At 46.9% G+C, this 22,369-nt stretch overlaps 1 protein-coding gene across 2 annotated transcripts in view; it reads right to left on the bottom strand.

Moving 5' to 3' along the window:
• Nucleotides 1-22,369, bottom strand: part of TNN (tenascin N) — a 69,900-nt gene that overhangs the window by 30,846 nt on the left and 16,685 nt on the right. For both annotated transcript variants that reach the window (XM_047753504.1, XM_047753505.1), the window contains exons 5-9: nt 20,161-20,346; nt 18,658-18,747; nt 8,593-8,856; nt 3,786-4,049; nt 2,660-2,923 (exon numbers count right to left, since the gene is read on the bottom strand). In XM_047753504.1, coding sequence (XP_047609460.1) covers nt 2,660-2,923; nt 3,786-4,049; nt 8,593-8,856; nt 18,658-18,747; nt 20,161-20,346 — 1,068 coding nt within the window. The remainder of the gene's footprint in view (nt 1-2,659; nt 2,924-3,785; nt 4,050-8,592; nt 8,857-18,657; nt 18,748-20,160; nt 20,347-22,369) is intronic.

Here is a 22,369-nt window from a genome sequence, read left to right as displayed (position 1 = left end):
TTCCTTCAGGCACTGCTGTTCACGTATGCATCTACTTTGGTAAATGACTAGCTTGTTTTGTGCCTTTGGGCAAGTCACTTCACTTTTGCAAAATGGAGTTTTTAATAGTTATTATACATACCTCTCCAGGTCGTTCTGAAAACCAGGACAAAAAAATGTCAGGCAGCAAAGAGGCCTTGAAGCTACTAAAGTATTATAGTGTTTAAAGCGAACAAAAAAAAGCAGGGGGGAGATAATATTCATGTATATTCTTTAGAATTGCCCTGAGTGGTATCTGAGTTAATAACATGCCCCTTACGACAATTCCTGGCACAGAGTGGATGTCCAATGGTCATAAGCTATTTTAAGTGATCTCCATTTGCTGGTAGTTTATGAATGTGCAAGATTATGTTCCTTCATACCGCACAGAGAGAAGGTGTTAAAAAGTGTATTTACCATGAAAATAATAATGCTTCTTTGTTCCAACTTATAGTTCTATGTGCTTTGTTTTACTGTGCATCACAGATACTGCGCTGTTTACAAAGTGAAGGTTTGTGGCAACTCTGTATCCAACAACTCTGTTGGTACCAATCTTCCAACATTTTCTCACTTTGTGTCTTATGTTGTGTTTTGGTAATTCTCATAATATTTCAAACTTTCTCAGTATTATGGTTTTTATTATGATGATCAATGATCTTCAATGTTACTATAATTTGCTGAAGATTCACACGATGATTAGCATTTTTTGGCAATAAAGTATTTTTAAAATAAGCAATATACTTTTTTTAGAACAATGTTATTGCATACTTCTTACGGTGCAATAAGGCATGTTTACAGTACAGTGTAAACATAAATTTTATATGCACTGGAAAACAAAATTCATGTGACCTTCTTCATTGTAATATTCACTCTATTGCAGGGAAACCTACCCAAAATATCTCTGAGGTATGCTTGTAGTTCACTGCAAAAGCCATTACTCTAAGGTCCTATCACATATGTGCAATGTGGGACTATTCTTACCTTGGCTTAGGCTGTGACTCTGAGAAAACTGGTATCTATATTCCAAACCAAGGGCCCACAGCCAAGATGAGACCAAGAGTTTTATGGCCCTTGCTTGACCAACTAACTCCAGACTATGAAAGAGGTACAAACAGGTGGGACTTAAAGAGTAGATTTCTTTGGAAAGAGTTACACCTTGAATCCCACGGGTAAGAGCCAAGCCTCGAATGAGCAGTTGCAATGGGATCCCTTACAGAACTGCTTAAGTATACTCCAGAGCAATGGTTCTCAACTAGGGGTGATCAGCAATGTCTGGAGACATCTTTGGTGGTCTCAGTTCAGTGTGGGAATGGGGGGCTCCTGGTATCTAATGAGTAGAGGCCAGGGATGCTGCTAAACATCCTCCATGCATAAGTCAGACCCCTGCAGCAAAGATTTATCCACAACATCGACTGTGTCAAGGTTGAGAAACCCTGCCCAAAGCTTGCGGAACACCATGGGCTGGTGTGTGACATGTGCCCGAAATAGCTGTGAGAAACTCGCTGGTTGCCCTGCTGCAGAGCAACGAGAGAGGCTACAGCATTGAAAAAGACCTATACAGCGGTTGCGTGGACAAAGGAGCCATGTGTGTTCCCCACGGACCAGACGGGGGCTGAGGAAAGGAGAGCCCATCTAGGATTATTCTGGAAGATGTCTAAGAGGGTCGCCTGAGGCGTGAGATGACCCCAGCAGGAGGGGTCAGTGCGGGGAGAGGAAGGGGCATTAGGGACAAATAGGAGAGGTGCATGTGCCCACAGGATCATTAGAGGGAAAGATCTGAGGAAAAGAGGACAGATGAGGTGTCCTGAAGAACCCAAGGAAGTGTTCCAGGAGGGAAAAATGAGCTTTAACCCTAGTCAGGCCCCATGACAGACCCCAGCCAGCTGTGACTGTTACCTTCGAGCAAGACCCCCACCTCTCCTCCTCCTGACCCCTGACCTCCCTCACTCCCAGCTGTACCAAACACAAATGGGTAAGATACTCTAGTTAGTACTCCGGAAGGACAGCACTTGAAGAACAGAAGGGAAATAAAAGAGAAGCCGAGCACGGCCCTTTCCATGGCACGAGGTTAACCTGCAAATGGCCCAAGCTGATGGAGAGAAGCAGGTTTAACTTTGAATGACATACAATTACAGGGATGTAGACATCTTAATTATCAGAATGACATATGTTGGGGGCTAAAAGTAACTAGATGTAAAACATTGGTATTATTTCTGCCTAAAACATTCATCCAAAGGGCAGAAACAAAAATAAGCATCACAGAAAGGGTTTAAACAGGTGAGGTGGGGAAAAAAAAAAAAGTCGATTCTGAATCAAGCATCCCTCAGCATGAGAGTTACTTCTGCTTTCTTCATATTTATTCCTTATGAAGGTGACACCTTTAGGTGTTAGGCAGGTGCATGGGCAGAGAATGAAGGTCAGTGAGCAATAATGTCAATGTTTAAAGACCAAATTTTGGTCTTAACCGAGCAAGACAAGCTGTGCATTGGAAGAAAGAGGAGACTTTCCATGGAAGTAAGGATGCCTGTACTGCGCAAGGACACCAGCCTGCTCATCCTTAAGCCTCCCTTTCTGCCAAGGTCAGAGAAGGAAAAGCAACCTAGACTAAGCAATGACCCACTGACAATGCATGCTCCATTACCTGTCGGAGCCATGGTGTCAGCCTTCCCGCTTTCCCGGTCCCCCTTCTGGGCCCACACGTGGACCGTGTACTCCACGCCCGGCCTCAGGCCCGTCAGGACAGTGCTGCTCTGCTCCTTCCCCACTGGCACCTCCCTGGTGTCTCCGTCAGCAGAGGTGTAGCGCACCAGGTACCTGTCGATGTCGGCCTGCACCGGGTCCCAGGAGACAGTGGCTGTGTTCTCTGTCACCTGGTTGGTCACCAGGTTTTTGGGGCTGTCAATTTCTTTAAGAAAAGGTTTAGGAAAACTTAAGCTTTGAACATGTAAGAGACACCCACAACCCTGTCACCTTGACTTTCATCTCCTAGAGCCCTCTTAGCACAAGGCAATGGCATTCCCATCCAGAGTTGCTGGTGGGAGGTGAGGGAGAAAGTGACCCCCGTTCTCCACTTCAAGAGACTACTCATGATAAACTTGACATAGTTTCTCAGATTTCCTCTCCCTAAAATGTGAGAAGACCAATGTCTTCTTAGCAACGTTAGGGCACATCAAAGCCATCAACTCAACATCTGCCATGATGTCAGGGTATCTATCATTTTATCAAGAGCTACTTCCCAAACAATCATTCTAAAACCATTATCACAAGATTGCAATGGCCAGACCCCATCAGTGTCTTTGCTGAGCCTGATAAAAACCTGGCCACTGCACAGCTTCACTTCTGTCTTCCAGTGGGTTGCATGGCCCCAGGAGCAGCTATAGCTGTCAGGAGAGAGCAGCACCTTGAGATCACCACTAGAATTCAACGTTTTGTTTAGTTTTGTTTGCTTTTTAGGGCTGCACCAGAGGCATATGGAAGTTCCCAGGCCAGGGGTCCAATCGGAGCTACAGCTGCTGGCCTACGTCACAGCCAGAGCAACACTGGATCCCTGACCCACTGAGCGAGGCCAGGGATTGAACCTCATCCTCAGGAATACTACTTGGATTTGTTTTTGCTGTGCCATAACGGGAACCCCCATTCACTGCCTTTTTTGATCTTTAGGATTTTCTTTGCAAAATCTCTCAACCCAAGCCTCATCTTTTGGCATCATGCACACCCAAGCTACACCCTCAAAATTTGATTCCAATGTACCATCTTTCTCCTGTTACCTGTCGGGGCTGTGGTGTCAGCCTTCCCACTCTCCCGGTCCCCCTTCTGGGCCCACACGTGGACCGTGTACTCCACGCCCGGCTTCAGGCCCGTCAGGACGGTGCTGCTCTGCTCCTTCCCCACTGGCACCTCCCTGGTGTCTCCGTCAGCAGAGGTGTAGCGCACCAGGTACCTGTCGATGTCGGCCTGCACCGGGTCCCAGGAGACGGTGGCCGTGTTCTCTGTCACCAGGTCGGTCACCAGGTTTTTGGGGCTATCGATTTCTTCAAGAGAGATGAAAGACTGTAGCATCTGCCAGCCCTCTAATTCATGAAAGGCCAGCCCATAAACAACCCAACGTGATGACCTCAACAAATTTCAGAGTCTGTTATATGTCAATGGTTGGCATAACTTCAGGGTTTAATTAAGCAAGTGGTCTGAAATGACCAAGAATGAGCTATTTGCATTTAATGAGAAGTAGGGTTTTCAGACAAAGCCAACATAAAGTCTCAACTCTATAATCTTTTTCCAAAAGTGGCCTTCGGAGAAAAAGAATTAGTGTTCATATCCAAATTTCTCCTTCACCCTGGATTTAAATTAATATGCCATTTTAGTTTCTGACTCCTTGTGCCTGAAAGCAACTACACTTCAATAAATCTTTGCATCAGTTCTAGTATTTTCTTTTGGAAGAAAAATATCCCAGAAGTAGGAGCTGTCAGCTCTTTCCACATAAAACATTATGTCCAAGGCCAGAGAACTGGGAGACTTTTAAAGAAAAAATATTTGTGGTCTAGGCTGATAAAAATAATTCTACTTGCAGAATCTGCCTGAATTTCCATGCAGTTGAACTGGATTAAAACTTGGACCCTCTGCTTCTTGGTTGTTAACTTTGGACAAACTTTATTTAAGTCTTCATCTCCCCATCTCAACAAAGAAGGAAATATCAGTAACTACCTCATTTACTTATGGCAAACAGTAAATGAGATATTGCATAAATGCTTAAATATGAGTTCTCTGTTATTACACATGCCACTTGAGATATGAAATATTACTGTCAGAATGTAAACCTTTAAAAAGTAAAAAAATCCAAGGAGCATGCCTTTATTAACCTGTTTCAAAAACCACCTCCTTAAAAGGCCAAGCTTTTTGTGATGGCAGCTACATTTCAAACCTGCTCACTGTCAGAGTTCCTGTTGTGGCTCAGCGGTTAACGAACCCAACTAGTATCCATGAGGTTATGGGTTCGATCCCTGGCCTTGCTCAGTGGGTTAAGGATCTGCCGTTGCCATGAGCTGTGGTGTAGGTCACAGATGCAACTCAGATTCATCATTGCTATGGCTGTGTAGGCCAGTGGCTACAGCTCCGATTCAACCTCTAGCCTGGGAACCTCCATATACTGTGAGGGCGGTCCTAAAAGGACAAAAAAAAATTAAAAAAAACACAGGCCAGCTCAGTGAGATGCATGACCAAGGGAGAACTTGCTAGAAGGAGCACAGAGTTCCGAATGCATCATGGACAGCTGACATGCAAGGACAGTTTATCCTGGGATTCTGAGCTGGTGTCAATGCTCCAGCCTCATCCTCCCCTACTCCCTCCCCTCCCCACTGACCTGCCCACCATAAACACCACAAAGACAACATCAGCAAGATAAGTGCATATTAAGACATGACAGAAAACCAGCCATCATATTCCCACACCTCTGAACGGGCTGCCCCCACTGCTAATGGCCACCCATCCATCTAACCTCCGTCTAGGTATCACCTCTTCCTTCAGGCTGCCATAACCCTCTCCCACCCCAGGCTGTGGTACGTACCCTTTTTTCAGGTGCCCATAGTTCCAGGGTTATTTGTTTGCACTAGAACATAACTCACTGCATTTTATCTTCTTCACTTGTCTTCTCTATCCAGAGGATATGAGCGCCATACAAGCATGAAATATGTCTTTCACTTGTGTACCTCCAGAGCCTTGCTCCATGCCTGACACCATGGCAATACCACACCCCAGTGGCTCACCATGATCTGGGGTGCTCTCACCACCCTCGCCTACAAGAGAGGAAGCCTCTCTTCCATTCCAACTTCCACTGTCTGAAAAAGACTAACTCCCAGGCTCTTTCTTTTCACAACTTCCAAAATCCTAGTAAATGGGAGGCCACGTGTAATATAAACCAGGACATAGTAATGGGGCCAAATCTGACCCACTGACTATTTTTATGAGCCAAGTTTTATTTGGAACACAGCCATGCCAGTTCCTTTACATACTGCCAGTGGCTGTTGTCTCATTTCAATAGCAAAGTTGGGTAGTTTCAACAGGGAACGTATGGCCCCCAAAGCTGAAAACATTTACTCCCTTACAGGAGGTTTTCCGACCGTGACTTTAAGCAAATCTAGATCTCACCATCCTTCCTCTCCGCTTCTCCTTCCCCTGGAGCAGACAAGGTCCACCTGGCCCCAGGAGGCTCTGACCTTGACCTCTCAAGGCCAAATGCAGATGAACATTTCCATGGACTGAATGCTCATGTCCTCTCCCAATTCACAATTTTGAAGCCTTACACCTCAAGTTGATAGTATGGAGAGGTGGGACCTCTGGACGGTCATTAGGTTTAGACGAGATGATGAGGATGGGGCATCTTCATCCCCCTCTCGATGGCATTAGTGCCTCCTAAGAAGAAGAGACCAGAGCCTGCTCGCTCCATCATGTAAGGAAGAAGGCGGTCATCTGTAAGCCAAGAAGAGGGTTCCTAGCAGGAACTGAATCAGTCTGCACCTAGATCATGAGACTTCCCAGGCTCCAGAACTGCGGGAAATAAATTTCTGTTGTCTTAAGCCATTCAGTCTATGGTATTCTGCTAGGGGAGCCCGAGCAGACTAAGACACATTTTAAGAAATAAGCATGACTATCACTTAGGCAGTGCTCTCCATGTCAGGCACCCACCTGAATTAACTCAGGTAACTCTCACACTAACCCAGTGATGGAGACATTCATATGCCCCATTTTACAGACAAGAATCTGAGGAAGAGAGGTGAAGTAACTTGCCCCAAATCACTCAGCCAGTGAATGGCTAAGCTGAGCATAAAACATGGGCAGTCAGAGTTCCCGGTGTGGCTCAGTGGTAACAAGCCTGACTAGAATCCATGAGGATGTGGGTTCAATCCCTGGGCTCTCTCAGTGGGTTAAGGATCCGGCATTGCCATGAGCTGTGGTGTATGTCGCAGACACGGCTCATATCCCGAGTTGCTGGGCTGTGGTGCAGGCCAGCAGCTGTAGCTCTAATTCGACCCCTAACCTGAGAACCTCCATATGGCCTGGGTGCAGCCCTAAAAAAAAAGACCAACAAATAAAAATAAAAATAAGATGTGGACAGTCAAGTTTCTGAAACCACATTCCTAACTAATCATCAGTTTCTCTAAGAGTCTCTATACAATGTCCCAAACAGAGGCCACTCAACACACAAATCCTTTTTCTTTCTTTTTTTTTTTTGCTTTTTAGGGCAGCATCCACAGCATATGGAGAGTCCTAGGCTAGGGGTCGAATCGGAGCCACAACTGCCGGCCTACACCACAGCCACAGCAATGTGGGATCAGAACCGCATCTTCAACCTATACCACAGCTCACAGCAGTGCCAGATCCTTAACCCACTGAGCGAGGCCAGGGATTGAACCCTCAACCTCATGGTTACCAGTCGGGTTCATTTCAGCTGCGCCACAACGGGAACTCCACATGAATCCTTTTCTATGATGCCTGTCAAGCGTCCGGAACCTCAAGCAAACTCCCGGATTAGGCTTCTGTGAACTCAGGAACAGTGCCAGAGGAGGGTGTAAGTAGAAGGAATGTATCAGATACACCCTGTGAGGCCTCAGGACATCTGCAGGCCCGAACTGAGCAGAACAACTGGATGGAGTACGGGAGCCCTTACTCTGGAAGCTTAAAGTCAGAATTGGGACATTTGCTAAATATCAACTCAGAAAGCAAACCATTTCCATGGTCTGAGAGCCCCAGATTACGAGCAACATGGCATATACTCACTACAAACAAAGATAAGCTATCAGCCAAATGTTTTGAGTTTTAACACCCAAAAACATGAAAATTAGAAAGTAGTCCAGGGAATTCCCGTCGTGGCTCAGTGGTTAACGAACCTAACTAGTAACCATGAGGTTGCAGGTTCAATCCCTGGCCTTGCTCAGTGGGTTAAGGATCAGGTGTTATCTTGAGCTGTGGAGTAGGTTGTAGACGTGGCTCAGATCCCGCATTGCTATGGCTGAGGAGTAGGCCAGCAGCTGCAGCTCTGATTCAACCCCTAGCCTGGGAACGTCCATTTGCCGAAAGTGCAGCCCTAAAAAGACAAAAGACAAAAAACAAAACAAAACAAAACAAAACAAACAAAAAAAGAAAGTGGTCCACTATTTGGAGGGATTTGCATATGGAATTCCAACCCAAAGAGTATGACCTCCTATATCAAATAAAAAGGACGGTCTCTTCGGCTTGAGGTTCAAAGGAAAAAAATCGTAATTATGAAATCTGACATTGCTTTTGCAAGCCCCTCCGCTACACCTGCAAACAAAAGAGCTGATGCTAGGTGGCCACTGGCCTCCTGATTCAAATGTCAATCTTCTTGGAGTTCCCTTGCGGTGCAGTGGATTAAGGATCTGGCATTGTCACTGCAGCGGCTCAGGTCACTGCTGTGGTGTGGTTCGATCCCCGACCCAGGGAACTTCCACGTGCTGCAGGCACAGTCAAAAAAAACTCAATCATCTCCCTGCCACAGAGAAACCTATTTATTTGGAGATGAGAGAGAATGAAAATGAAATAAGGCTCCCATTCTTGCATTACCTGTGAGGGCGTTGGTGTCGGCCTTCTTGCTTTCCTGGCTGCCCCTCTCGGCCCACACGTAGACTTCATAAGCCTCTCCAGGCTTCAGACCCGTCAGGACGGTGCTGCTCTGCTCCTTGGGTACCGCTGTGTCCTTAGTCTCCCCATCAGCAGAGATGTAGCGCACCACATACTTATCAATGACAGCCCGGACTGGGTCCCAGGACACCACCGCTGTGTCTTCTGTCACTTGATCAGTGACTACATTGGTTGGACTATCGATTTCTTTATAAAAACACACAGGAAAGAAAAATTAAAGGCATCTGGCTGGTTGAGATCACAGATGTTTCAAGATCTAGTTCATCTGGATGCCTTGGGTCCATAGTCCATGCAATGCAAGAGGCCCCCACCATCGTGTGTGACAGGTGGCCAACTGGCCTCTGCTTGAATGCCCAGCCGAGAAAGCCCTTCCAGAGGGACTTTTGCTTTCATACCAATGATCACATTAGAGAAAACTCCTTCAAGTGTGGCCACTTGAACTATAACTCCTTCAAGTATGTCCACCCTCAGTGGGCATAGAGAATACACCTAGTTTCTCTTCCACGAGACAATCCAGCAAGTATTCAGGAATAGTTCATTCTTCTTCCTCGTTCTCTAATGAAAACAGCTACACCTCTCTAATGAATGGACTTATAAATTAAAAACCATTATACCATATTACATCATAAACCTATATTATCTAATTCCCAGCTTCCAACTTATAAAAAAGTATTAAATGATATTATACTATGAACTTATAGTTTCAAATTTCCAACTTCCAATTTATAGTCTCTATACTTGACACTTACATCTAGACATACTCCTGTCTTTCCCTTCTTGGAGAAAAATTCCCAAAGCTTAGTTCATTCATTCAACAGTTCATTGAGCATCCATCCTATGCCACAGAATGCAATGGTGCTCAGGAGTCACCAATTAACAGAACAATCAGAAATCCCTGCCCATGCAGAGTTTATACTCTGGAAGGACCAACCCAGAACAAAATGCCCTCCATGTCCCAAACAATTTACCCCCCAATAACATATCCTCAGCCCACAGCCTCAGAAAATCCCTGTTTTTTCATATATGCCCCTTCTTAACCCAGGGGATCTTAACTTTTGTCAGCATTGGATACCTACTAAGTATTGGATACCTACCCAGAATGTCTACTTCAGAAGGTCTTAGATAAGCCCTGACATCTCTATCTAAAAAACAAGTAAACAAATCACTCCACAGGTGATTCTGATGTCCATCAAAGGTTGAGAACCTGCATAGCAAGCCATATCTTCCCCATTTTAGGCATATGATATATGTCCTGGACCCACTATTTATCCTCATTATATTTTATCTTATGGATTTAGTCTTTCACTTATAATTTGATCTTTTATCTAACATGCCCACTTTCCATTCCGGCTTTTTCCCATTTGCAAACTTAATAAGTGAGCCATCTGTCTGCATTCATCAAGGTCACTTGATAAAGATGCTGCACACAACACAGCTTGCCCTGAGAAACCTCCTTGCATACAGATTGGTATCCTTTGGGTAAAGACACACAAAACAGCCTCTTACTCCCAGAAGTCTAAGCATTTTTCTTCCTAGTTCTCCTATGTTGCTGTAGTTCTCTTGGCCAAAGGTATTCCAGCAGAGCAGTTACAACTTTACATAGCTGCATTCTTGAACATTAACTACAGTGCACCTTTCCTGAGCACAATGGCTGTGTTTTATTTGTGTGCAAGGAAATGAAATAGCTCCCATCAGCAGAGACTGCCATTTATTGAGCACCTACTAAGTGCCAGGTGCTTTTCACACGTTTTTTAACCAGACCTCATGGTAACAGCATAAGGCATTTGGCAGATTCTCCACGTACTGGTTTAGAAAATCAATAATGATTGCCACTTTTAGATCACTGACTATATGCAAGACTCAGATTAGATAATTTGGCCAAGGTCACACAGAGAGTAAATGGTAGTCACTGGCTCATTCTTTAAACAATCACTGAGTGCCTACTTGGTGCTAGAGATTCAGCAGTGTTTAGAGTTAAACCGCATTTCTAGAGATAATCAAGTTAAAAATGAGGCCATTAGGGTGGACCTGATGCAATATGACTGCTGTCCTTATGAAAGGGGGAAATGTGGACACAGACAGACACATACGGAGGGAAGACAAGACGAAGACACACAGGGAGCAGACGGCCATGTGACTGCAGTGCTTCCTCAGTAAGTCGGGGAATGCTAAGGACTGCCAACAAACACCAGAAGCTGGAAGAGACAAGGAAGGATTCTCCCCTTGAGCTGTCAGAGAGATCGTGGCCCTGCTGACACCCTGATTTCAGACTTCAAGCTTCCACAACCAGGAGACGATCAATTTCCATTTTAAGCCACCCAGTTTTTGGAACTTGGTTACAGCAGTCCTAGGAAACTAATATAAGCAATGAAGAGCATAAATACTCTCTACACAGAGCTCACATTCTCCTAGTGGAGCCGTTAATAAACACGTAGTGATAGCACTGGGAAGCCCAACAGGATGAGGTAAAGGAACTAGAAAATGATGAACAAAAAATATCTGTGATTTGAGAAAAAAAAAAGATCAGGAAAGATCTATATTAGTGAGAAAGTAATACCTGGGCAAAGACTGAAATGAAATGAGGCAGAAGGCTATGTGCAATCTGGGGAACCTCATTCCAGGCAGAGGGAGAAGCAAGTTCAAGGGCCTTGCTCTATGTGTGCAGGGAAGAGCAGGAGGCCAGGGCATCTGGACAGAGTAAGTGAGGGGGTCGAGGGACTGGAGGCGAGGCCAGTGAGGCGGAGGGGCAAGAAGACGGCTTTGAAAGTCATTGCAATGACTTGGCTTTTGCACTGAATGAGATGAGAAGCTTCTGAGGGGTTTTCACAGAAGGGCATGATCTGACTTGTGTTATAAAAGGATCCCTCTGGCTGCTGGAGAGTGGAGGTCAGGTAGGAGGCTGCTAGAGCAGTTTATGTGCGAGATGACAGGAATAGGGACAGCCGTGGGAGATGAAAGACATGAGAAAGGGTGGTCTGGGGAGATTTCAAAGAAAGCACTGCCAGAATCTGCTGATGAATTTGATGAAGGCTACCACAACATGCTGGGTCTTGAGCAATGTGCAGAATGAGGTGGCCATTTACAGAGATGGGGAGATCTGAGGGAGGGCAGAGTTTGCAGTCGAGGTCCAGAAGAGGAATGGGACCAAGAGTTTGCTTTTGGACATATGAATTGATAAAGCCAAGATGTGAACCCAGTCCTACCTACCAAAGACTACCCTCCTCCACTTTATAGCACTACTGGCTAAGTGGCACTACCATCGGCCTTTTCTTATGGAACTATGACGACGACTGCTGAGGATGAGAATAATAAATTGCAAATGAAATAAAGTATGATCTGAAAACGTCCTGCAATCTGAAACCCGGCAGCACTAGTAGGCTGGAACGTGGAGTAACATTAAGAGAGAGGAAGTGGTCCTGGACTGTTGCCTCTGGGAGACAGGGGCTGGCATACCCCAAACGGCCCGGCAGGTGGGTCTCTAGGGATAAAAGGGCAGCACAGTCAGAACACAGACACCAACACGACCAGGTCCTGAGCCTCTGGGGGCTCAAGCAGAGGATGCTTGGGAGAAAGTGTGCACAGCAAGAGACAGGACTCCCTCTTCACCCCGTTGCCCCTTTCAGTACAAAGTATGAATCTGCACATGACAGGGCGGGAAGGGAGAGAGGAGATGTCAGCCTGGGGACATCAGTGCTGAACTAGGAACACGGACATTCAGACTGGACAAATGAGGATGGGGGAACACCCGGACAGTCCTGCCCCTTGAAGTCCTTGGTCTTCATCCTCTCCAACGTGACCTGCAGCTGTTCAACCCACCATCCCAGAAGTGCCTCCCACCGCCTCTCCCTGCTCCCGATCAATGCCTGCTACCATGGCCGCCAGGACCCACGGCACAGGCCCGTGGCTTTTTAGGGACAGGGCTGACTGGGTGGTGCACCCCTCCCAAGATGCATCACATCCACATGCGTGGATGGAGGAAGCAGTAACCAGCCCTGAAGCTCCTTTTCCTCCCAGGAGTCCCAGAGCCCTCAGGAAAGGAGAACTGGGAGAAGGTATCTTGGTTAGGAAGAGGAGGAAGGCAAGAAGGAAAAAGAGAATCACACCACATCAGAATTACTGAGCTCCAGCCCAAAGAGGAGATGTGACTTCTCCAAACTCATAAAGCCAGGGAGAAGCTGGACCAGCCTGGAACTCAGGACTCCTACGCTCTTTCTCTCAATTCGCTAACAACAACAACAACAACAACAACTTCAGCCAGAAGGAGGCTCTTCTACTTGATAAATTTCAGGATGGGAATCAGATGCCAGCGTACAGATGGAGGAGGAAAGCCTCAGTGATGGGACCCCCCACGCTAGGCCACACTGTTGGCAGAAGTCAGCTTAGCAGGACCAAAACCTCCCTCTCTGCCAAGAAGCAATGTGGGGATCATAAACAGTTTTTTCCATGCAACGAAGCCTTTTAGTGGCTGCAGCAACTGGCCAAATCCTAGATGAGTCACAGCAGCAGCCTCGACTAAGAGACAGGCCCTCTACACTGACCCCAACTCCCTCCGTGGGCTGCAACTTCATACCTGCTAGATGCTAGCAGCCCTGGTGGGACTTTTCTCAGGGCCATTCAGGGTTAGGAAGATTTAAAACATGACTTATGGACTTCCCATTGTGGTTCAGTGGTAATGAACCCAACTAGTATCCATGAAAATGCAGGTTCAATCCCTGACCTTGCTCAGTGGGTTTAAGGATCTGGTGTTGCCGTGAGCTACGGTGTAGGCTGTAGATATGGCTCAGATCCTGCGTTTCTACGGCTGTGGTGTAGGCCTGCATCTGGAGTTCCGATTCAACCCCTAGGCTGGGAACTTCCATATGCCACAGATGTGGCTCAAAAAAAAAAAAAAAAAAAAAACTTATAAGGCTTGACAGGTAGGACTCACTTTTGAGCACATGCATGAGAACAAAGGTGAGCCCTACTTCAAGGAGAACTAACTTACAAGTTTAAGGATACAGAAGAGGCTAATCAAGCGCTCTAGGCACATCAGGAAAGTTTATTCCACTTTATAACAAGACTCACCACAGGGCTGGGTAGGGTATGGCTGTCCTTGGTCTGTGCTGACACACCCCACAGCACAGGCCCACACTCCAACTCAGGGCCACAGGCATGATGGACAGTCACAACAGCCACGTGTGAGTGAACCAGGTGTCAGAGTGGAAAATGATACCACCAGGGCTTGAGAGACGGGACGGGGGACAGGGCCTATGCCGCTGGTTTGAAGGTGGGTTCATAGAAGAGGTACCTGCGGACAACAGAAGCTATGCCTGCTCAGGTCTTCTCTACTGCTTTTCATTGTGGCAAGGAAATTATTCCAAAGGCACCATTTATGGAGAATGTGCTCGAGAGATAAACCCACCTTCATGCTGTCTTCTAGCTTTGCTTCTGGAAAGCACACCTAAATTCAAATGCCATTCACTAATTTATTCTGAATCTCCTAAACTCTGTAGGCTTCAATTTTCTCATCTGCAAAATGGGAACAATAATGCTTACAAAGCTATCGTAAGGACCAAGGATGATGTGTATGAAGCCCCTCTCACAGTACCTAGAACACAGTGAGTCCTCAGGGGCTAGAGATCATTATTTTTTCAGCTACTGGATGTATGTATAGGGGTGGCTATGAGAGACAGGAGTTTGGAATGTTGACAGGAGCTCACCTTGAAACATGAAGGAGGTGGAGAAGGAAAGTTTTAGGGGCTGGGCGATTTCAAATGAAGTGCTACATTTGGAAGCAATAAAAAGTGAAAAGGATGGAGTTCCCATTGTGGCGCAGTGAGTTAAGGATCAGATGTTGTCTCTGTGAGGATGTGAGATCAATCCCTGGTCTCACTCAGGGATTAAGAATCCAGTGTTGCCACAAGCGGCAGCATAGGTCACAGTTGCGGCTCTGATTCAACCCCAAGCCTGGGAACTTCCATATGCCACAGGGGTGGCTATAAGGAGGAAAAAAAAGTGAAAAGGAAAAGAGTTACCCAAAATTCTATCTCATAGCATAGCCTAAGAGGAGAAGTTCTGAGAAAACTGTGAACAAGTGAATACGCCAGGCCATATGCTCTGTTGGATGTGAGCATCTGTGAGATTATAACAAAGCGAGTAGTCCTTTGTTTTAGACTCACTGTGGAAAGGAATGAATCATAGACATTATTAAAAGCATCATAATCATAAAAAAAGAAAAGAAAAACAAGAGAACAGACTTAAAACTCATTTAGTCCAACCTTTCATTTTACAGATGGAGAAAGGAAAGAAAAAAGGATAGCGTCACTTCTTCGATGGGGGACCGCCTCTCTTGTCCTCTGATGTGAGTGGCTGGGAGGGTCTGATGGAGGGGTCCAGGGACATGTCTAGAGACACTGGCCTGGCTGTGCTTGCTTCTCTGGAAGCTGACTTGTTTCTAAAGCCTCACCTTTCCAGCAGGCGTTTCCATGCACCGTGAGTGTGTTTACAGGGTGAAGATTTTCAAATGACCCTTTCTCTTTCATGGTATTAGTTCCATGAGTGACTTGTTAAATGGAAAATACCTGAACTGTGCCATTTCCTCCCAGTACATGCTGATGCTGCTCTTATAGTCCAGGGTGTTTTTCCAACTCACGAAATACAAAACATCTGGAGAAAAGATTCTTTTTTCCCCCCTGTATTAATTAACAGTCTAGCCAGGTTTGAAAGTGTTTCCTGACCTTAGCAATTATTGCGTCTTTTTTTCTTCATGTTGCTAAGACACAGAACACAACTTTATTTGCAATCCGATAAAATATCCCATTCCGCTTTTTAGAATATAATTGACAATAAAAATGGTTCTTAAATGCTCATCTTCCAGTTGGGATAATATACTTGAAAGGTTAACTAGCAAGTCAAGGCTGTATGTGATTAAATGCTCTAGGAATTCAGGGGCAAAGATGCTGTCACTTAATACAGTCCTAGAAGGCCTCAGGGGAGTGGCTAACATGGGAGCTGACCCTGGAAGGATGAGCGATATTACTGCTGTGAGCCCCTGAAGGACAGGGACCAAGGCTCATCACCTTTGGAAGTATCTACAGGGACTATGTCTCTAGGGCTCAAGGGTACTCTGAAATTACTGTCTGTTGAACTGAATGAATGGATAGCTAGAGATAACCAGAGAATTTTTTAGGCAGCAGTAACAATACAAACAAATCCACAAGGTAGAAATAAGCCATCTGTGTTAGGGAACCCGGAGAACAGTCCAGTTGCAGAAAGGCTTCCCGTTGGGAAGTTTCGAGAACAATAATGGCCCAGGTTGAAGGCTCCCACAGAGGTCAAGATAAAATAGTTCTATAGTTCTATTTATCCAAAGGCAATGAGGGGTCACAGAAATCTTTTTAATTAGGGAGTAAACAGGATGAAAATTAACCAGAAATAATGGACAGGAAAGTCAAAGTAGGAGGTATTTCAGTTTTGCATCCACCAAAGTGGACATCCGGGGTTCAAATCTCGGCCCCGTCATTTCCTGGCTGAGCAATCTTTTCCTTTTTTTTTTTTTTTTTTTCCTTTGCTGGAGTCGAATCAGAGCTGCTGCAGCTGAGGTCTACACCACAACTTGTGCCAACACTGGATCCTTAACTCATTGAGAGAAGCCAGGGATCGAACCCACATCCTCACAGAGACTGTGCCGGGTTCTCAATCCACTGAGCCACGATGGGAATTCCCCTGGCTGTGCAATCTTGAGCTTAACTTCTCCAAGTATCAGTTTTCTTATATGTGACTTAGAAATAATGATAAGACCTACAACATAGGATTAGGATAAGAACAAAATGAGATAATTCATGAGAAGCACTTAATATAATGGCTGGCATCTGGGAAGCTCTCAATGAATTCACAGCTGAAGAGAAAGCCACCAGGGAGTTCCAGCCGTGGTGCAGCAGAAACGAATCCGACTAGGAATCAGGAGGTTGCAGGTTCAATCCCTGACCTCGATCAGTGGGTTAAGGATCAGGCAGGGCTGTGAGCTGTGGTATAGGACACAGATGTGGCTCGGATCCTGTGTCGCTATGGCTGTGGCATAGGCTGGCAGCTGTAGCTCCAATTAGACCCCTAGTCGGGGAACCTCCCTATGCCGCAGGTGTGGCCCTAAAAAGCAATGAAAAAGAGAGAGAGAGAGAAAGCCACTGGAAGCAAGGAAGGAGTACCATCTTCCAACTCATTAACATGGTTCACTAGTCCACCATTCAGGCAGGCTGCACAGTCTGCATTGCATGGTGAATTCAATTCTTGAACCATCTCAACCTTATTCTCACCACCTCACCAGCTACTGCCAGGACTGAACTGCACAGAACTACAAAGCTTTTCAAAGAAGTCTCAGAACTTGAAGATCCCCTTCTTTGCTGGCTGCAAGGATCAGCCTCTACCCAGTAGCCTTTTGTTCCAGATCACCATCTCCCAACATCAGCTGTCAAGAGCACACAGGGATTACAAGAGGCTCGCAACTCAGTGGGAGCTCAAGCATTGCCTGCAAACTAAAAATTACACGGGATATCTTGCATATTCAGCTACAATGATTTCAGTTTCTTTTTCTGATGAATAAATTATTAACTTACTATCAAATGCTCCTGATGTATAGCAACGTTTGTCACTATTTATTTTCCCCATCCACAGATGAAAAATATACTGCTACTCCCACATGAAAGTCTTTAATATCTTTTGACATTTTAGAGCAAAATCCCTGAGTGTGTTTGTCAGGAAAAGAAATATAGGAATAAGGAGTTCCCGTTGTGGTTCAGCAGGTTACTAACCCGACTAGTATCCATGAGGATGTAGGTTCAATTCCTGGTCTCATTCAGTGGGTTAAGGATCTGGCACCTGTGGTGTAGGTTGCAGACCTGGCTCAGACCCCACGCTGCTGTGGCTGTGGTGTAGGCCAGAGGCTGCAGATCCAATTTGACCCCTCTCCTCCTGGGAACTTCCATATGCCGCACTTGCAGCCCTGAAAAAAAAAAAAAATACGGAAATGACAAGAAAAAAGTTATAAATCACCTGTCTTAGGGAATATGAAGCTGTGTGCCTAGATCCAAGACAATGTCTTAAAAAACAACCCAGTGATTGAAGCTATTAAAATAATCAGAGGAGTTCCCGTCGTGGCGCAGTGGTTAAGGAATCCGACTAGCAACCATGAGGTTGCGGGTTTGGTCCCTGCCCTTGCTCAGTGGGTTAAAGGATCCGGCAGAGAAGGGACAAACAGTAATAAATCCATACACGGCGTTGCCGTGAGCTGTGGTGTAGGCTGCAGACGGCTCGGATCCTGCGTTGCTGTGGCGCTGGCGTAGGCCGGTGGCTACAGCTCCGATTCGACCCCTAGCCTGGGAACCTCCATATGCTGCGGGAGCGGCCCAAGAAATAACAACAACACAAGAACAAAAAGACAAAAAGACCAAAAAAAAAAAAAAAAAAACAACCCAGTGATTGAAGCTATTAAAATAAGCAGAGGAGTCCCCATCGTGGCGCAGTGGTTAACGAATCGATTAGGAACCATGAGGTTGCGGGTTCGGTCCCTGCCCTTGCTCAGTGGGTTAACGATCCGGCGTTGCTGTGAGCTGTGGTGTAGGTTGCAGACGCGGCTCGGATCCTGCGTTGCTGTGGCTCTGGTGTAGGCTGGTGGCTACAGCTCTGATTCGACCCCTAGCCTCGGAACCTCCATATGCCGCGAGAGCGGCCCAAGAAATAGCAAAAAGACAAAAAAAAAAAAAGCAGAAAGATGGTGGAAATGGCCTTTCCCCTTGACTCCAAGATCCTGGCAGAGATTTTCCAATGGCAAGAAAAATGTGAAATAGAACGAGTTTCCTTTCCTTCTCCTGGCCTCCAAAAGACATCAGTCACAAAGAGATAAGCTCTCTCTACACACAAATCCCAGAATTATTATCCTAAGAGGAGTCAGCCAGGAAAAATATCAGAGTGCAACCATGAGATACATTCCTAGTGCCTCCGCATGGTTCTTACCTGTCCTGCCATTCAGGAGAATTGGCTTGCCCTCGAGGTCCCCCCTCATGGGGACAACTGTGATCTTATACTCCGTCCCCGGCTGCAGACCTGGAAACAAGCAACCGGTGCTGGGGGTGAGTGCAGGCTCCAGACCATTGGTCCCTAGCACCGCTCTTCCCCGGGCTTCCTCTTGTGTCAGAGAGGGGAGGGGCTGTGCTTCTTGCCTCAAGACTGTAATCTAAGGGAGACAAAGAGCTGCAGGACCACTGGAGCACGGGGCATCACGGAGGGGTGTAATTGTCATGGGGGAGCAGGCCCGAGTGGATGAGATGAAGCTGATGGAACTCCTGGTCCCTCCTTGGACCACTGGACACTAATTTTCCAATTTTATTCACAGCCCAAGAGTTTTTCTGCTTCCAATAATCCTTTTCTCTGAAAAGCTTCTTTTGCTTCGCATTAACCTAATTTTCCCCTTTCTTTTCTTTTCTTTTTTTTTCCTTTGCTTTCCTTTCCTTTTTTTTCTTTTTTTCTCTCTTTTTTTGTTTGTCGTGGCTCAGGGCCAGCACATGATTGTTCTCCGTGACACAAATTTTCAGACCGTGGTGGCAAAATGCAGGCAAAGAGCAGCCTGTAGGAGGCACACACACTATCGTTCACCCTGCAAAACATTGAGAACCCCAAGATGACTTCATGAGACAGAACTCAGGCAGTGGATGGCAGGACAAGGCCCCAGAGGAGGACTCACCGTGGAGCCAAAAAGCCTTAGGGCGCCTCACCTGCACCGGCCCCTTCCAAGGCCATGTGCCAAACTGGGTCTTCGTAATTGTGTATTACTTTTCTTACAGAGGGCCCTGAACATTGGATAAGCTTCAGGTGTCACAAAACATAACCCAGCCCTGTGTGGCTCTGTTTTCTTTGCAGCCATCTGATTTCCAGCGCTTGCAGTGTTAGCTCGGTCACCTGGGTCAAGGAGCCCCCTCCTCAGGGCTCCTAGCTCAACTCCTTCCACATATAGTGCCAAACACACCAACCTCAGCCAACCAGCTTCTCAGTCTCTCCCTCCCCTCTCCCTCTTTCCTCCTCCCCTCTCCTCCTCCTCCTCTTCTTCCTCCTCCTTCGTCTTCTCCTTTTCTCTCTTTCTTTCTCTCCCCCCTCCCTCCTCCTCCCCCCCCAACACACAAGGTTCTTCCAAAAGGAATGTCTGTGTGCCATCAAATCCACCTGAGACACAGAAAGGGGCTTCCAGAGGGTTAGCTGACCTGGGAGAAGATTTAGGATGTGGAACCTGTCACCCGGGTGCTCCAAGATTCCAGAGTCAGCACTGGGAGGCTGGAGCAGAGTCCTCAGGCTCCCAGAGCGAGTTTAGCCCTGGGAGCTCCCAGGGTCAGGGTCAACTGATTCCTAAGGCCCCAGGACCCGCTGTGCACACTTGAGCGGTACAGATGCGGATGCCCTCCACACACGCTGTCGTCACCTCAGCATCTGCAGCAAACACCCCACATCCCCAGGGTCGGTTCTGACCTGTGATGTCATATCGGCTCTTGGGGTCACTGCTCTTGGGCACGGTGACCTCGGCCACCTCTTGGCCTGTCAGGGGGCCATACTGCAGCTTGTAGTAATCCACTTCCGTTGAGGGGTTCTCCCACTCCACGTCGAGGGAGTTCTCAGTCTCATCTGTCACCCAGGCGGTGCCAAGCACAGCAAGATCTAGGGCAGAGGTCAGGGAGGGTGAGAGCAGGCAGGGATGAGCAGAGGCCTGCAAGCTTGGAACAGGCCACTGGCTACCACCTCAGCTTCCTTTCTTGACATACAGAGAGCAGGCTTCATCCCATGGCCCAGTCCTTGACAGGTGCCGTAGGACTACTCAGATAGCAAATAACTATTGCTTTTCACACTGTCCATGGGGGGCAGTCTATTTTCTGGGAAAGCCTCTTCCCCAGCCACCGCCTCCCCCTGCACGCTCTGCAGCCCTCCCCATCCACACTGCTGTGGCCAAGCCCAGAACTTCACCTCCTAGGGGGCCAGCCATCCAGCCCTCTGGGCCAAGGGTCACTCCCTCTGAACTAAATACTTGTTCTCTAACTGAGAGCCCCTTCCCTCAGAGACTCAGCCCCAGGATGAGATGCTCAAGGCCCCTTCATGGAGCACCTGGGAAACACATTTCAGATTTTCTGGAGTCTAACTGATAATACCAACAGCTCCTTCCTCAGTCTCCCAAATCATAGCTCCTTTCTCTTCTCTCAAATTCTCCTACAAGGGTTAAACTTAAGCAAAACTATAGGAGAGTTTGGGGAGTCCTGGTTGTGAATCAGCAGGTTAAGAGCCCAACAGAGTGTCCATGAGGATGCAGGTTCAATCTCTGGCCTCACTCAGTGGGTTAAGGAGCTGGTGTTGCTGCAAGCTTCGGCACAGGTCGCAGATGCGGTTCTGACCTGGCGTTGCTGTGGCCGTGGCACAGGCCAACAGCTGCAGGTCCGATTCAACCAGAAGCCTGGGAACTTCTCTATGCCGTAGGTACAACCCAAGAAAAAAAGAAGGAAGGAGGGAGGGAGAGAAGGAGGAAGGAAGGAAGGGAGAAGAATTTTAGCATGGTCCTTCTGAGTATCTTTCTTGCACCTTCTACCAAATTTTAGCACCTCCACCAGCTGCCTGGTGTCCTTAGTGGCCACACCTGACATCTCATGAAGGAGGTGAGTTACTATGCATATTTATTCATAGTACAGCATCAATAGCTAAATGTTCAACCCTCCATTCAGAAAAAAAAAAAAAAGAAAATGTAATGATTATTTAAAAGAGTGGATCGCTCGCTGATGTGGCACTGTGGGAAGAAATTTCCAGTGTTGTTGGAACAGGGACTGAAGTCTCTAGGGGACCTTTGAATTCCAAAGGCCATATTCTAGGCCGATGTCACCTTGGCCTGAAGCTTGGGACAGAAAAGACAAGCCCCCTCAGCCTCGCCCCCTTCCTCATCTCCAGTGCCTTGGTTCCAAAGGGGTTCCCACCAGCCTGAATGACCCCTGATCACGGACACAGGACAGGGACCTCGTGCAGCAGACAAGGGGTGAACTCAGTGAACTCAGTGCTCTCAAGGTCCCACAGCTCTGAAGGTCTCCAGTTCCCTCTGTTATGGATAAAGAGCCTCATGGAGCCTTTTCCTTTTTTTTTTTTTTTTTTTTTTTGTCTTTTTAGGGCTGCACCTGAGGCATATGGTGGTTTCCAGGCTAGGGGTTGAATGTGAGCTACAGCTGCCAGCCTACACCACAGCCACAGCAATGCCAGATCCAAGCCGCATCCGCAGCCTACACCACAGCTCACAGCAATGCTGGATCCTTTAACAATGAGCAAGGCCAGGGATCAAACCCATGTCCTCACGGATCCTAGTCAGGTTCGTCACTGCTGAGCCACGAGGGGAACTCCATTACAGAGCCTTTTCTCTGAAGGACTTCCTCCCATGTGCTGGCTTCCACCTGCCAGCCCCCAGCTTCTTTCCTCAAAGAGGAGAATTCCTTGAGGGGCCAGGTCAAGAGGCAAATAATGAAAGTGATTCAAAGATTCCAGAAGGGGCCCTACATGGCTCGCAAATGAAAAAGCAGGAACTTAATGAAAACGTTCAAGATTATTATGAGGATAAGTGTCTCGTGGGCTGAGGCTCCCCCGAGGAGCAAACCAGAATGGGTTTCACTTGAATCAGATTAGACAGAAAGACGGCTTCACAGCCTCAGGATGACAA

This window comes from Phacochoerus africanus, chromosome 11 (assembly GCF_016906955.1).
Source record: "Phacochoerus africanus isolate WHEZ1 chromosome 11, ROS_Pafr_v1, whole genome shotgun sequence".
NCBI lineage: Eukaryota > Metazoa > Chordata > Mammalia > Artiodactyla > Suidae > Phacochoerus > Phacochoerus africanus.
Note: the sequence above shows the minus strand (reverse complement) of the source record. Positions and strands in the feature narration are given on the sequence as shown.